Raw genomic sequence first — 17,427 nt, forward strand, 5'->3', positions numbered from 1 at the left:
TAATCATGATGAATGATCCCATTAATGAGCTGCTGAATTAGGTTTAGTGTCCTATTCTGGTTTTGGTATCAGGATAATTAATGTTGGACTCATAAAATGAGTTTGGGAGTATTCTCTCCTCTTTGTTTGTTAAAAGAGTTTGAGAAGGATCGTTGTTAATTCATCTTTAAATGTGTGGTATAACTTACTAGCAAAGCCATCTGGTTCTGAGCTTTTCTTCATTTGAAGGTGTTTGATTACTGACCCAATCTTCTTATTAGTAGTCGATCTACTTGGATTTTATAATTCTTCCAGATTCATTCTTGGTAAGTTGTACATTTCTAAAAATGTTTCCATTTCTTCCAGTTTGTTAGCATGTAGTTGTCCATACCATTAGGAACTTTTTGTTCACTAAGCTACATGTATGGTTTATTTCAAGAATCCACTGAGTTTTGTATGCTTTGGGAATCATGTTTATTCCTGAAAATGTGCAGGCCTGAGGTTTCTGAGAGTTTGGGTCAGTTTAGATAATCTAACCAGGTTATCTGAAAAATAACATGGCCCCGTATCATGTGGATTCCCTCAGGGACTGGTCATAACAAATATAGTTTTCTAAGAGAACCTTAGGTTGAATTAACTGAGAATGTAATGAATATTATTATAGGCAAAGCCTAGAGTTAGGCATAAACTATTTCCTTTTTAGGATGTCTCATTTTACTCAGAATATGTGAAAGTACTAACTAGGCCTTATAGCCTCTTGTACCTATTAAAAGTTGAGAGTGTTCAAGCTGACTATTATGGTACATGAGCTTTCAGTTGATGCTAATAGGGAATACTGTTTAATTTCCTAAGTTTCCTAAGCAGAAATCCTATAGAAATATGATGTAAGCAATTGCTGCTCCTAGGATTTCTGCCTGGGATATTCTAATTATACCAAACCCCCATTACGACTATACTTCAGTTAATTCCTACTTACTTATTAAGACTCAGACCCAAGTATTGACTTTTTATAAAGCTCTGATTCCTCCAGGACTTGTTATTTTTACCCCTTGCATCTATACCACTTTGCATAGATCTCTTTCTACTCATACTTCCTCAGAGAAATCAGATAATAGAGAATCTGTCATTTCCTTCTGTATATTCCCAATGTTTGTGATAACTTAATGGTATTGAATAGCAGTTTTGTTCAAAGTCATGAAGCAGGGTTTAGTCAACTACTACATACTACTTTTAGTCAAAGAGATGGATACATTTCCATGTACAATATGGAACTTTTACGTAATCTTAATGCTTAATTGCTTAAGACACTGCTGGATAAATAGCAGCAGTTCTCGTAGGAAGTTGTGACTTACCTTACTTGACTTATGGTCCACATTAAAAGTGGCAATTGCATCCTCTGTCTTTTTCCTCCCAGATTTGGTTATTACATATTCAGCAAGTTTGTTTGCTAAATAGGTCTTTCCAGTACCACTAGGTCCTGAGAGTATAATTCTGTGATGCTCCATCAACAAGTTAAAGTACCTTTGGGTAATTGGTTTAGGAATTAGTGTATCAAAAACAAAACTGTCCAAACTGTTTTCTTCTACCCCTGAAGGAAGAAACAAAGGGAACAGCTTGCCTTATTGTTCTTACACAAGCTAGAATTTAAAATATAGTGTCAACTGCCAACAAAGCTTTGTTATTCATAGCAAAGCAGTCCTTGCAAAACACTTTCCTTGATACTTGTATCCCACGAACATATGCTGCCATTTTAAGACAGAAAACATCAGTAGTAAGGCAGAGTGAACATGCAAAAGCAAGCAAGCCCTTTCTTTTGTTCAGGCTTCCTTCCGCTGTCTACTTCATGCTTCCCGCTTAAGTTTCCAGAAAGAAATGGAAGCATTACTGTAAATTCTATTCTAAAACCTCCTTCCCTTTGAAGGTGGTAGTTTTGTTAAGAATAAATGTAAAGACTAAAATACAAAATACGTATTTGTGTATGTTCTTCCCTTTTTCTTCCTGTTTCTCCTCTATTTTCATTTAGCTCTCATTACACACCCGTGCTGTACAGCCACTTAAGCTTTTGGAAAACACAAATTGTGATATTTAGCAAGGAATTAAGAAGTAGAGAAACAGTATCTCCTTTTTACTTACTCAATTACCTTAATCATAAAATCAAATATTGACACATTCCTATTAATTCATAGTTTATATAGATGTACCCTGAGTTTTTAACATGTATGAAAAAGAAGTTACGGAGAAAAGCATAATTTAGATATTCTATTTGCCTATAATTAATCACATTATCCAAAGCAAAGAAAACAATTCCTCACTCTTGATTATTAACTTCCATTCTCTATCCCCAGTGGGTATTTATTGGGTACACATATTTTAAAATCAGAAATGTAGTGATGAATACATTACTTTGGAACATACATGTTTTGAATCTTCCCAATGTGAAAGATGGTAATGGAAAAAACCTAGAAATTTGAAATTCCCTAAATCACATTTCTTTTTTAGTAAGTCCTGGAGAATTTTAAAATTACAGTCCAAGTTTCACATTCTCAAATCCAAAGGATTTCATTTACATGGATTTTTAGTGTTTTAAGTAGGATTTCTGTGTTTAAAATGTAAATACAGTTCATTTCATACCAAAACTATCAAAGTAGTTAAGGTTTTCAATATGAAAATATGAAGGAAAACTGAAAAAAAAAAGTAATGTTGGTAAAAAAAATACAATGTGCTTTTCCTTTCCTTTTGATTTTTACCTTTCAGGTTCACAGTGATGATGTTATTATCTCCAACAAGGTATCCACAAGGCAGCAACTCAGGCACTTCTAGGCTATGGGATCGAATTAAATCCCCTATGCAGTAGCTAGCAATGCAGTCAGAGCTCAGACCAAGGCTAGCAGATGTATCAATTCGAAACACATATTCCTAAATGGTACACACAAAAAACAGGAAAGTCAAAACTGAGGTTCAACTCGTCTACAAAAAAAAAATAAAAATACAAAACTCATGGGGATATGAAACTGTCAAGAGTTTTAGAAATGGGTAATATAAAACTAGGTTAGATAGAAAGTTTTCCTTGATATTTGAAATGAAGGAGAGTAAAAGCAAATATGTCTATGCTATTAAAGCTAAGGGACATATCCAAAATGAAACACATCTGAAAATTAATATCAAGATATTTTGCACAACTTACCTTAAAGAGACGTCTAATTACACCATCTAAGACATCCCACTTGGTTTTTCCACTGACACCAATGGATCCTATCAAATACGCCTGAGACTTCTGGTCCTAAATAAGAACAAAATAAAACAAGATAAAAACCCAACGGTGTGTCTTGTCTTATTACTACATTTTCTACTAAATGTATTGATGTAGTGATGGTTAAGACTAATATATTTATTAAGCCTATGGGTTTTATAGTAACAGATACACACAGTGGATTATGTAAAATAAAATACACCCCGACAAACTAAGCAACCAACCAAAGAAAGAAAGAAACAGCAATAGCAACCAAAACAAATAAGAGATTAGATGAAACGATATGGTCAAGGAAAACGGATTCATGACCTGTTCAGTAGAAGGGAAAGGGCCAGGAGAGAATAGTCTTCCGTTTTAATGCAGAGGGTACATTCCTGGAGAGAAGCAGCTTGGTAGGAAGGAAATGGTGATAGAGATGGAATAGAACTATATCATATGAGTCCTAGAACTTCATCTTACTATTTTTGTGATTTTATCTTTGTTAAGCTTTTTTTAAAAGTTATTCACTTAGATTATCCTTAAAATGTAATCCAGCTTTAAAAATATTTTTCCATGGTAGTATTGCATTCATATACTTACAAAACAGATCCCATTTTTAATTTATCAGAATATTCATGATTTCAAAGGACTTGCAGGGGATGTATAGGACTCATTTTAGCAAGCAAAGAATCCCTTTACAATATAAACAATGGTCCCAAATTTATCATTTTTGTGGGATGGGATTTCGAGAAATTTCTACATATATTGGAAAAGTAAGCAATTTGAGGTTTATAGTCTAATTGGATCCTTTTTCATGACAAATGGTTATGTGAAATAGTGATCATGACACCAGTAGATAGAATTAAAGAGCATATAGATTACAATATTGGATCTAGTCACCAACTGCATACTCCCTAAGATGTGGTCAAATAATAACTGAGTCAGGTATTAAAAGACATGGATTCTACAACATACAACATCTACCACATAATTAATAAATATGACCACAGGTGAATCATTTAGTCAGTTCAGAGCTCCAATTTCTTCATCAGTAACATTTAACTCTATGAGGGTAAGTGATTATCACCATTATTTAGATATAAGCTGATTAAGAAGCCAATACCTTTAACATAAAAAGTGGAGAAATTCACAGCAAAATCACTGTGATTTTTTTTTTTTTACTACTATTATGGATTAAATGTTGGTGTTCTCCTCCACACAGCCCCAAAATTCATGTTAAAGCCATAACCCCCAATGTGATAGTATCTGGAGATGGAAACTTTAGGAGGTAATTAGAGCTAGATTAGGCCATTGAAGTGGGCCTTTCATGATGGAATTAATGGTCTTATAAATAGGGGAAGAGAGATCTCTCTCTCCTCTAATACACACACTGAGGAAGGGCCATGTGAAGACACGAGGAGTAGGTGGAGGTGTACAACTTGGGGAGTGAACCCTCATCAGGAATCAAATCAACCGGCACCTTGATTTTGGACTGCAAAACTGTGAGAAAGTAAATTCTGCTGTTGAAGTCACCCAATCTATGGTATTTTGTTACAGCAGTCCAAGAAGACTAAGACAACTACTTTCAATTTTCAAAGACACTGTCTTTTAGAATTCTTTTGAAAAAGAAAACTTGTTTTCCAGTGTTATTGTAACCCAGTCAAAATGGACACGGATACAATCCTATATAATAGAGAGTAAACATGCTAATTAGACCGGACGGTGGAAAGATCTTCCGGAACGACGACCAGTGAGTGGGGGCTGGAGGGGCAAGGCCAGCGAGCCTGCACCGCAGGGCGAGCCATGGCAGTCCCAGCGCCCTCCCCTTCCACAGAGGTGGCGGGAGAGGGGGCTGTGCCGTTCTGGTTCTTGCGTGGCGCCTTCCACAGAGGTGGCCACAGGGGAGCGGGCCTAAACCATAGCTGGATATCCCCTGAGGGCTCCTGGGCTGCCAGAGAGATGTCTGACTGCTAGCTTATGCCTGATACCTTGGGGAACAGGCCTAAGCTGGCAGATAGACATCCCTCGAGGGCTCCTGGGCTGCCAGAGGGATGTCTCACTGCCAGCTTAGGTCCGATCCCCTGGGGAGCAGGCCTAAGTTGGCAGGTGGACCTCCCCTGAGGGGTTCCGGACTGTGAGAGGGCACAGGCCAGGGTGAGGGACTCCCCTGAGTGCATAAATTTTCATGCACCAGGCCTCTAGTGCTTTTTAAGCAGCTACTTTTAACTTAGAGGTAGTTTAAAATTCACTGAGTTTATTATAGTCTTTCACTGTAAGACCCACTTCAGGAAATCAGGCCCATATCTGCAGCTAAAGCAGAAAGTTTATTCTTGGGATGTTTGATCAGTATAAAAATTCTCACTTTCTTTAAAAATTTAAATAGTTCCATTATTTAAAAATTCTGAAGCACTTTTTGTTTTACTGTTTGATCAAAAAGGATTAGATTCTTACAAATTTGTATCCTTGGCCACTCAAATACATTTTCAGCTTGAAATATTATTTTTAGTTTTAAGAACGGGCTAGAGTCAGAATGACATTGTCCATTTGAAGGCAATATTTGATTCCAGAAAAATTAAAATATTTGCCTTATCAGCTAAGGCCTTGCTTCAAAATGATACATACAAGTAGTACCAATAGAACTTATCATACTGAGCTCAGTAGAATATGTCTGTCCAGTGTCTAGGATATTTATATAGATTACTAGAGGCCCGGTGCATGGATTCGTGCACTGGTGGGGTCCCTCAGCCTGGCCTGTGCACTCTCACTAGCCAGACACCAGGCCAAAACCTGACATCCCCCAAGTAGTCTGACATCCCCCAAGAGATGTAGTAGTGCACGAAGTGGCAGGCGGCTGGGGAGGAGCCTGAGCCTGGGCTGGGTGCTGTGGCGCTCTCACTCATCCTGGCCCCACTGCTCCTGCTGCCACCGCCACTCGGTAAGCTCGCTGAGAGGCACTCCCGCTGTAGGAGCACACTGACCACCAGGGGGCAGCTACTGCATTAAGTGTCTGCCCCCTGGTGGTCAGTGCGCATAATAGCTACCGGTCAAACTGTTGACCAGTCGAATGGTCGACCAGTCACTTAGGATTTTATATATGTAGATAGATAGTCTCTTTGCAGAAAGGCCAATTTGATAGCAGTAGCAACATGTGACTGAACATCATAAAGATCACCTGTATTCTACAAGTGAAACCTGATGGATATTTTAGAATATTTCATTTTATATGAATGTTTATGACAAAGAGGGCAACTTTTTTTTATTTAAGTTCTAGAAATGAGGGTCGCTGACAATCAGTGAGGATTCAGTGAGCAGACATGACATACCGAGACACAGATTTACCTATATGATGGTGTCATTTCTTTCCAGTCCCTAATTTTTCTGCTTCTAGAACATATTAAGGTAATGCCAAGACAAACACTGCTAATAATATGTTAATCAGAACCAATATTCAAATTCAAAATACAGTTGATTCATGGTCATTCTCAGCCTTTAGAAATAAAGAATTTAAGATTAAAGAAATACCTTTGCATGACCGTAGCCCTTGCTTATGGAGACTATAATTTTCACACTGCGTCCATCTTTATGTCCGCTTGCATCACCAGCATCATCTAGCAAAATATCTACCAAATTAAAAACACACAGACACACATAAAGTAAAATAATGTTAGTTCAATTTGTCTGTTGTTTTCTCCCTCAGTTTTATAATTCAATGGGACTAGTTAGCTTTTCTGCTTCCCAAATTAGCCTGATTGGCTTAAAAATCTTAGCCCTTAAGAAGCTGAATTACTGTGGTTGGGTTAAAGTTTTCAATCTAAGATTTTATTTCAGCTTCCAAATATCTTCACCCAAGTGCTGGGTCATGGCCTTTAGATGAGGAAATGAGGTGTTTCCTTTTCCATTACACACTGGTCTGAGTAACCTGCATAATATTCAGTTACCATTATAACTGTGACAAACTGAAAAGCAATCTGATTTTTCAATCCAATCTAAAGTATCCAAGCTCAATATCCATACAATTTATGAATGCAAAGGTTCAGAGATTAACTGTCAGCTGAAATTATTTTCAAGCATTTGGCACGTATCCAGCTACATCACTGCTTACCTTACATCTATAATTATGATACTGTGATTGAATTTCAACTATGGCATTATACTTACCTTCAAAAACATATTAATTATCACTCCCCTGTACTCTTTATGCTTATAGTTTCAAAACCAGAATATTATTTTTAGTAATCAGCTAAGAGTTACAGAAGCATGATAAAACTAGCTAACCTTTAAAGCGCCAGTCCTTAAATATGATTAAAGATAATTTTCAAAATATATGAGATTAATGTCCAATTTGGAGAATTATTAAGGAAAACTAGCCCAAATATATGTTTTCCTTTGACAATGATGTTATTATAGAGCCATATTTAATATGAAGATAGTCTTCTGTGGATGAAGAAAACTCAGTTATGTGCTGAAGAGCACATGTGTCTGGTGACAGGAGGATTCAACTGCTCTGACTGTAATTTTATAGAAACAAGGGCTGCCATCATACCATCATAGAATCAATAATTTAATCAAATAGCTTCTGAAAATGGAATGGTTCCATTATCTTAATAACGAGGAGTATGCAACTTTGCAAAGGAAGGAGAAAAAAAAAAAAAAAAATCCCTTAAGACCATAATAAAAAAGTAGCATTCAGAATTTGAAGAATATGAAGATTTTTGCTAGAATATTTTATTTTTTTTAATTTTTATGAGAGAGAGAGAGAGAGAGAGAGAGAGAGAGAGAGAGAGAGAGAGAGAGTTGCTGTTCCACTTACTTATGCATTCATTGGTTGATTCTTGTATGTGCCTTGATGGGGGATTGAACTGGAAACCTTGGCATTTCGGCAGAATGCTCTAACCAACTGAGCTACCCGGACAGGGCTGAAAGTTTTTTAATCATCAAAGACTATCTCCCTTACTGGAATTTAATTATTTTATCAGATTACCATTCTCATAGTCTCTCACTTTTTCACCTATCCCACTAAAAAAATAAAACTCTTCCTTAAGTGTCATCTTAATTCTCTTGCTCCTTTTCTCAGAAGTTACAGTGGCTCACTAATACCTGTTCACACCTAAATTTCTCATAATTCATGACCAAATTAACCTTTTAGTACTTTGCTCAATTATTTATAAATGTTGATAAATATGCAAAAATATTGATTACACATAAAATATATCAGAAACTGTGCTGGGGACTGGAACTAAATACCAAGGTGAGAATGTGTACTACAAAAGTATGCAAGATAATTTCATAATGTGCTAAGTGTAAGAAATGAAAGGCATAGGGTAGTGAAATAGAGTAAGTGAAGGGAGCCTTCTCTAGACAGACAGGTAATCTTGGAAGGCTTCCTGGCAGAGGAGGTGTTTCAAGCTAAGATCAGGAGGCTGAGATGTGCTATGCAAATGAAGACCTAGGAAAAGAGGTCCCGTCAATATAAACAAATTCAAAAGTCTTGATGAATGAGCTAGGTGTGTTCAAGGAATGGATAAGTATTTGGGATGGCAGGAATGTAGAGACTAAGGAGTGGGGAATGCATGAAAGGATATAAGGGCCAGCTCATGTATGACCTAATAGTCCATAATAAGGAGTTTCATCTGATTTCTGATCTACTTGTCTGCTCCAGTTTGCCTTAGAGGATGTTATTCATTTTATATCATGCTTACTCTTAAAAAATAGACTTAAAATATAAAATGTCTCAGCAGTAGGGTAAATATTTGTCAACAAGTAAGTGACTAATTATTCTTGGCTCTCATATATGTGGCTATTTAAAACACAATGGTTAAAATCTCAGGCACTAGATTCATCCAAACTTGGGTTCAAATATTAGCTCTGACACTTACTAGGTGCGTGATCTTCAACAAATTATTATAGTCACTTTCCTAAGTCTTGATTTCCTTATCTGTACAATGGGGCTCAAATAGCATCTGTTTCATAGGTTTACTGAGAGCATAAGATATAATGCTTTTAAAGCCCTTTATTCTCAGTATTTAATAATTAAAAAAAAATTTATTTCAGAAAGAGGAAGAGAGAGGGAGAGATAGATAGAAAAAACAATGATGAGAATGAATCATCAATTAACTGCCTCCTATATGCCTCCTATTGGGGATTGAGCCCCAACCTGGGCATGTGCCCTGACCAGGAATCAAACTGTGACATCCTGATTCATAAGTCAATATTCAACCACTGAGCCACACCGGCCAGGGGCATAAATTTAGCTGTTCTATTATTACTCTTCTCCATGTGTTTTTTCTAACTATTTCAATTGATGCTAAGAGGAGCATATCATGATTCCTATTCCCAGTATATGTTAGGCTGACCACTTGAAGAAAGAACTCTGAGGAAAAACAAAACTCATCAAGGTTAAGGGTCCTCTATAGTTTATTTTTAAGGAAAATTAGTTATGGTCCTCTGTAAACATTTTGAGGGAAGAATAAAAAGATCTGTCATTCTGATTATAATAAAGTGAAATTTTGAAAAAATTTAAAAAAGGCTTTTGAAACCTGTCTTTACTGGATGTATGGAACCTGTGGTTATGTTTCAAGAACTGGGCATTTGTCAATAATCCTCTCTATACCTACTTCCTTCTTTAAAAAAAAAAATTAATCATGAACCTTAGAAAGTTTTCTGCTAAAATGTCCCAGCCTAGACACACTTCTGATGTCCAATGTTGAACTCACTAAGCAAGAGTGAAGGCAACATCAACGAACACAGAAATTCTAAATTTGACTTCTTTAATTTTATATTTACTCTTTATGAGTTCTAAACATTCCTGGATATGTATTTTAGTTTCATTTTTATATGGCTGTTCTTTCTAAATTACCTTTAATACTAACCTTGCCTTCTTCAAACCTGATCATATTTCCCTAGGAAAAAAACAAAACTATGTAGTAGGCGGTGAACTCCTGCCATTAAGCCACCCTGTAAGGAACCAGCCCCTGCCTTTCCTTGGGAGTCCAGCCCTGGACACACACAGGCACGGACCGCCATAGGTGTGGGTCCTGCTTCTCTTCCCTGTCAGGTTCATCACCAACAAGCCAACACAGGATATTCTCAGAATTCTCTGATTTTATATATTTGAAGCTCTTATTCTTTCTTTTTAAGCATCTTTCAAAGAGTGTGGATGAACCTCAGAGACAATTCATATGTTGAGGTTATTACCATAGTTCCATAGTTTTATTTTACCTGTTAATTTGCCAACTCATTTATTATGACTTCTCTCTGTTTTGTCTTGGCTACTAGGATTTGTTTTACATGATGCTTATTTTCAGAATTGTTTTCCTTTCCCCAGTCCCCGCCAAAGGTTATTATAAACATTGTTTTCCTGAATTTCAGGGAGTTTCTACATGCTTTTTATGAGAAGAAAGCAAGTATGCATTGAGACCATTCAGGGCAGATCTATTAGTAGAATTTTTTAAAAATTCTGATATTTTAAAAGGAAGAGATGCAGTTGATTTAAAATGTCATCAATATTAGCATGCGGTGTCTCTGGTTCTCTTCTTCATTTTTGTCATCATCTTCTTCTATATTTTAGTGTAATTTGGGGCAACTCCTGAAGTTTCTCAGTGCTATAAATCCAAAGTTACCCAGGAACATGTATATTATTGATTGTCAAGCGTCACCTGGTGGCTGTACTTTGCAATTACCACAGATACACACGTACATCTTTCCTGAACTAAACCTTATGTGCATAAAATAATTCAATGCCACAGGAGCAGTTATATTTTATAACTGACTAGATCATCAGCTATTAAGGCAACCTCGTGTCACATCATTCTATTTGCAACTGAATGAAACCATACCCTTGTTCCATCATTAGTACCACTGAATATAATAACAGAACATTTAATATAGCTGAAGATTAAGTGATTAGCATCACTATGTTCTCTCAGCAACGTCACGTAAAGTCTTCTAGTCAAATGTAGGAACAGGTCCTGATGCCCTTGTAAATGGGCTCTGTACATTCCAAGCACTATAAAATCGCATGGGGTGATTAGTGTCATATTCATGAGCACTAATGATCATCAAGTTCCTTTATCCTATTACAAATGAGAAAATGGAGAAAATACTTCTCAAAAAGTGATATATAAACCGTATCTCTAAGTCTCTCACTCTTTCCCAGGGAATGTACTTTTAAAACAGTAACAAAGTAGAATAGATTTACAAGAGAAAAATAGGACTACTTCTGAGAATGAGAGTGCTTACATTTTAAGAGGGTATGAGTGAGAGTAGTGGTGGGTAAGGTTCTCCAAATTCCAGTATCCGCCACCCCGCCACACCATCACCACCCTGCCCCGGTTGAGTCATAGGAACCCTTTGATTCAGGCAGGTGTGCACACAGTCACCTGAGGTAACAGACTCTGTGATGTTCAGATTGTTTAGAGAAAGTCCCAGCGACTGCCGTGAGGACGAGGAGGACGTGCTACTTGAGGATTCTGAGGATGGCCGAGCAGGCTTAGCTGTGTTACCAGTTTCTGCCTTTAGCCGGTCATTTTCAGCCTTCAGTATTTCAATTTCATTCTTTTGTGAAGATGGGAAACATGAAAAAAATTGAACAGGTTTGATTGAGAAAATGGTATCATCTGTTTTATCAGAGTTAATTAGATTGTTTACTAAATAAAGCATGTGGTCATATCCTATATAATAAAAGGCTAATATGCAAATCGACCAAACAGCTGAATGACGGGTCGCTATGACACGCACTAACCACCAGGGGGCAGACGCTCAATGCAACAGCTGCCCCCTGGTGGTCAGTGAGCTCCCACAGGGAGAGCACCACTCAGCCAGAAGCCGGGCTCAGGGCTGACGAGCACAGCAGCAGTGGCGGGAGCCTCTCTGGCCTCCGCAGCAGTGCTAAGGACCCCTCAGGGGATGTCTGACTGCGGGGAGCGAGCCTAAGCCATCAGTCAGACATCTCCTGAGGGCTCCTGGACTGTGAGAGGGTGTGGGCTCCCGATGGCACAGATTTCACGCACTGGGCCTCTAGTGTTAAATAAACAAATATAAATTATGAAAACAGGCTTTCTCCCAAAGAAGGAAAAGTAATATTTTCTTGTCTCTCACATTCATATATTCACAAATATAGACACACCAACCATTAGAATTTCAATAATTATGTTTTGAATACATCAAATGTTTTCAGGATATGGCCTCATTTGAGTTGAGAATACTATAACTGAAGACTTCATAACATTTCCCTTCTTTTATTTTTATCTCTTTTTTACATTTCTCATTTTAAAAGTACTGTTAAAATCTCATAGCAGATGACGTTTGTAACATTCTGAATTCACAGAGAGTTGAAAATCAGAGCAAAATAATGCAAATAAGGTGATTTCAAATTACTTCAGAATTCTAGCTAACATCTGAAAAAGTTTTTGTTCCTTCAAAATGGGGCATGAGGCTCTCTAAAACAACAAAAGCCTTTTGATGAATATACACAGCGGCAGATGAATCTGCTCAGCAATGAGCTTTTCTCCCTCAGTCATCTGCGGTAGCAAGTGATTACTGGTTCACAATAATAAAATGAAAACTTAGTCTGAGCACAGACTGAGTCTGAATTTAGCCCTCAGATGCTTAAAAAAAAACCCCACAAAAACACCTAAAAAACAAAAGCGTTGCTTTTACAGATGGCATCCGACATCACTTTTACTTTCAGATTTAAAAAGCTTGAGTTATATTTCTGTGGTTTTCTCATTACTTTTGTTTTTTAGTAGAAAACAGGTAAAGGTATTTGAAAATCAGATTTCAAAAGAGCAGAAAAAAATCCAACATAAAGGCCAATCATGGAAAAGTGAAGAAGCAAGGATTATAGCTGTCGCTAAAATCTTAGCTGCCAAGTGCATCCAATCACCTGTAAGTGTATTGGTCTGTGTGTGCAACTGACCAGTTTGGTTTCCCACTTCCAACATCCGAGATTTCTTCGTTTGGTATTAAGAAATAAATTACAAAGATTGAATAAACAGTACGTTTCCATGAAAAGGTGTGCAGTGAGATCTGTTTTTGTAAATAACTGAGAGAAGGAAGTAAGCTGTATTGTCCATCCCTCCAAGTGTTCCTCGCGTCAGCACCGACCTGCATCCGGTTCATGGCCTCCCGGATCTGATCGAGGTGATGAGCTGAGCTGAGGGCCTCCAGCCGAATGTCTGTTAATTTTAATTCCTTTTCTCTGAGCTCACTCTTCAGCTGCAGAATTATCTCTGCCTCAGCCTCAGTGCATTCACAGATGCTGAAAAAGGAAACAAACACAAATTGGTGGTTGGGGGAAGCCGGAGGATTAGGAAAAGCAATGCTTCTCTTGAAGACTGAACTGTAATATTAACCAGCAGGGACAGAAATTATTTGCTGCTGGCAAAACCTAGAGAAAAGGAGAAAGAGTTTTACACACAGTAATACAGTCACAGGTTCTCAATTGGAAATAGGAACTATCTTTTTCTTTAACCTTCTCTTCCTATTTTCTGAAGTATGAAAACAGTCTATTATTACTGTAAATAAAATGACCCTCAAAAGCCTCTTGTTGCTGAAATTTATGGGCTGCAGAGTTGTAGTGATATTACATTTCATTCTACCCTTTTCCAAGGGACTGAACTCTCTATTTGCAACATATGAAATATTCTTTTTTAAAGAGAAGTTATTATGTTCTTAAAATGTTGATTTCTTGTTTTATGAAATTGTGCAAAGAATAACCTTATTTGTCATAATACCATCTTCAAGTTACCATGAAAATTCAATATACATATTGTAGGAAATAAATCAGAGAGATTAGTTTTGAACATGGAAATAATGGATGAGTGTTATATAATCCTCCAGCTAGGCTCAGCTGACTCAGGGGATCACAGCTAATGAAGCTAAATCACAGATTTCAGCCCATAAAAGCAGGCTAGTCGAGGGCTGCTGAAAGGTCATATACATTACATCCTCATTGTTGTTCTGTTATTGTTTTGTGGACACCTTTGTAGAAAATACGTCAAAAGAATTTGTTTTGCAGCGGATACCATTGTTATTTAAAATGTGAGAACCAGGTCGCTGATCATAAAATCTTAGTGTGTTCTTCCTTCCTCTGTGAGTTATGAAATTTTTTAGGATGCACAAGTGTCTTACATGGTCCTTAGTGGCCCTGTTCTATATGACAGTTCTAGGCTAGTCATTGTCACGGGCATACAAGGAAATCTGATTTAAATGATATGTAAAACAAAGAGGCGCATCAGAGCACGTTTCTACAGTCTGCACTCCATCTTGTAAATTCAAGTGGCGGGCTATGATAAAAACGCTGCGCTGGATTATCTCATACAATTAAAGGAAATGGATTGCGGTTTGGCTTTAGGAAACGAAATTTTGCTTCAAAACCAGAAAGACAGAGGAGGTTTCGATTGTTGAAACGCATGCGAGTGGTTTTAGAAAAAGCAAAAGCAAACACCCTCTAGGTTAGAACCTGGCTCTTTGCAGTTTTCATGCATCACACTCCATTTTACCGGGATCTATGCTTGTAGATGACAGGGCCATTTCGACGTTTCTTTGGTGGCCAGACAAGGGGTGACCTGCATTTAACGCACAGTTAGACAGATCCATGGACAGGTGCAAGTGAAAAGAAGTGAGAATAATAACTTGGGAAAGTGGAGAATGAGATCAAGAAACACTCAAATTCTAATAGATGAAAGGATTGAAACAAACGCTGCCTGACATTCTAAGGAAGCTCTGAAAGAGGCTGGTAAGGAGATTCGGTAGCAGCACAACCTGATGACCTTTAGAACACAAGTATGGGCTAGGCCTGAGGTTGTTGGCAAAAAACGTTCAGCATTCTGCAGAGGGAGTGACTTACGCTGAGGCCGACTGCGAGGGCTTCATGGATGAAGACCCACTGTCACCAGTGTTATGGGGCAACTTGGGGGATGCTGGAAGTGATGAGTCCGTGAGCTCTTCAATGTCCGAATGTGACGAAGGAGGCTTGGTGGACTTTTTCTTCCCAAAGGCTTGTTTGAATGAGCTTCTCAGCTGAAAAAAGGACAGAAATTACCTTTCTTGTCTATTTGCACTTGGAGAATTTTGCTTTGGGGCGTTAGTTTGCAGGTGCCATCCTAGCCACTGCCTGGGGTCAGTATGTAAAAGCAGAGTATTAACAGTTGCAGCACAGTATCTCTAAAAAAAAAGATACCATGTTTTGTGTTTTTGTTTTATTCTTGTATTAATCCAGCGTAGCGCAAACATGGAAGGCTTTTAAATAGTGCAGGGTCAAGGGCATGGCTGTCAGAGCACTCATTTAAAACTAAGTACCTTGAAGGGATTTCATTCCCAATGCTTCTCTCTTCAAGGCAATTTGTTTTAAATGGCCACTTTAGCGCTACAATCAAGTCATGTCCTGCTGACAGTATAAACTTAAAAAGCAAAATTAAATCAAATTCACCTAACACTTCATTAACTGTGGTTTTCTATTCAAATTTTCAATTCCCATACTATTTAAAACCAGAATCGGTATCCCCTACAGCTCTATTCAGAAAATGGTTTTACTTCTTCTTTTTAAAATTTGAGATTAAAGTGAAAAGACACAAAGAAAAGACATACAAGGTAATCTGCTTTTAAAGGGTATAAAAGCCTACTGCCAAAATAAATAGCATTCATGCCAAGGTAGGGTGTTTTATATAGATGCATGCCAAATTGCCCACAGTTTATATTCACCTCACTTCCTCTAGAGTTCACCTTGCAGAAACATGAAAGAGTGTGTAATTACAAATCAAGGGAATGAAGGCTGATCAGTATTTTAAAATATTACCTGCATAAACATTTTTTAAAACAAAAAAAAAGATATTTCTCTCATTATTCATAGAAGGTACTCCAGGAAAATCTTCTGAGAGTTATATTTTAGATTCCATCAAGAGTTGTACTTATTTAAAATCTGCTTTGTTTCGTGGCATTAAGCAAAATCCTTTACTTCATTGTTTTAAACATTTTTGCAATGATAGCATCTTCCCCTCAGTTATTTTAAGAAATTGCTTAATATTATCATAAATAATATCTCTTGCAAACTAGTTCTGTTAAAGTGCATTTCCATATTCCTGCTATAGTTTCCTGCTAAAAAAAATAAAGCAGACATTAATGTAGTTGATTTCTTACACGGGGAAACTTTATTCAAATGAAAAACCCTATTGATGTGAGGAGTGAGAAGACTTTCATGGTCTCTTCTTTCCCTTTTATCAACTCCATTTCTTCTCTTTCTCCATCACCATCATCATCACTATCACCTTCATACGATCATCATCAATGTCATCACCATCACCATCATCATCACCACCACAATCGTCATCATTGCCATCACTACCACCATTACCATCATCACCATCATCATCATCATCATCATCATCACCACTATAATCATCATCATCTTTTTCTTCTCCATCTGCACAATAAATCCCTATAGTAAGTCATCTATTTACAAATGTTATTTTTCTTTACAACAACTTTACAAAGTCAGTATTACTCATCTTATTTTTACAGATGAGAATATTTAGGCCCCACAAAAGGTGAAGTAATCAGCCTGAGATAAAAAGAAAAAAAGAAAAAGTGGCAGAGCAGGAATTCAAACCCAAGTTTAGTCCCAAATCTAAAACATGCTCTTCAGCACCATGCCACCCTAACCTTGGTGACGAGTGCAGCATTTGAGGTGCCAGTCACTGAATGAGACTCTTTACAAACTGCTGCACATCGCTAAAGCCCCAAAGGATAAAAAGCCTGATCCACTGTGCAACAATGAGCCTCAGAGTTCCTTGAGTGAGGAGAGCTTACCCAGTTTTTCTTTTTCTTTTTCTTGGAGTCAGCATCATTACCGCTGCCAATGCTGGAATGACTGGTGGCACTGTTGATACTAGAAACGCTTTCAGAGGAATGCTGTCTTCTGATGCGGAGATCTAGCAACAGATAGAGAGGATCACATTTGCTCATAAAGAGTTAATAATTACGAACAAATTAGAATTTAGGTTTTCTGAGAGGCATTCTGCTAATAAAAGTCAACGTAGCTTTGTAAGATCATTTCAATGCAGTTTGGTTTTATAAGTTTAATAGAGTACAGCCATACTTGCTTTAATTAACTGGCTTATCTGCATTAAGATTCAATAGGCATCTCATACAAGCCTCCAGCACTGGTGGTTTAATGAGTGCTGAGTTTTGTCCAAAAATGAAATGCTATGCTAGTGATTCTA

The 17,427-nt window shown here is 37.4% G+C and overlaps 1 protein-coding gene across 2 annotated transcripts in view; it reads right to left on the reverse strand.

The window, feature by feature from the left end:
* The window catches only part of NAV3 (neuron navigator 3), a 359,287-nt gene that overhangs the window by 25,241 nt on the left and 316,619 nt on the right, over positions 1-17,427 (reverse strand). The window contains exons 25-34 of one of the 2 annotated variants that reach the window (XM_054718826.1): positions 17,015-17,136; positions 15,911-15,931; positions 15,057-15,229; positions 14,710-14,775; positions 13,313-13,466; positions 11,587-11,761; positions 6,731-6,828; positions 3,164-3,259; positions 2,727-2,895; positions 1,332-1,567 (exon numbers count right to left, since the gene is read on the reverse strand). In XM_054718826.1, coding sequence (XP_054574801.1) covers positions 1,332-1,567; positions 2,727-2,895; positions 3,164-3,259; positions 6,731-6,828; positions 11,587-11,761; positions 13,313-13,466; positions 14,710-14,775; positions 15,057-15,229; positions 15,911-15,931; positions 17,015-17,136 — 1,310 coding nt within the window. The remainder of the gene's footprint in view (positions 1-1,331; positions 1,568-2,726; positions 2,896-3,163; positions 3,260-6,730; positions 6,829-11,586; positions 11,762-13,312; positions 13,467-14,709; positions 14,776-15,056; positions 15,230-15,910; positions 15,932-17,014; positions 17,137-17,427) is intronic. The other variant, XM_054718827.1, reaches the window with a different exon arrangement.

The sequence above is a fragment of the Eptesicus fuscus genome, chromosome 7 (genome assembly GCF_027574615.1).
Source record: "Eptesicus fuscus isolate TK198812 chromosome 7, DD_ASM_mEF_20220401, whole genome shotgun sequence".
Taxonomy (NCBI): Eukaryota; Metazoa; Chordata; class Mammalia; order Chiroptera; family Vespertilionidae; genus Eptesicus; species Eptesicus fuscus.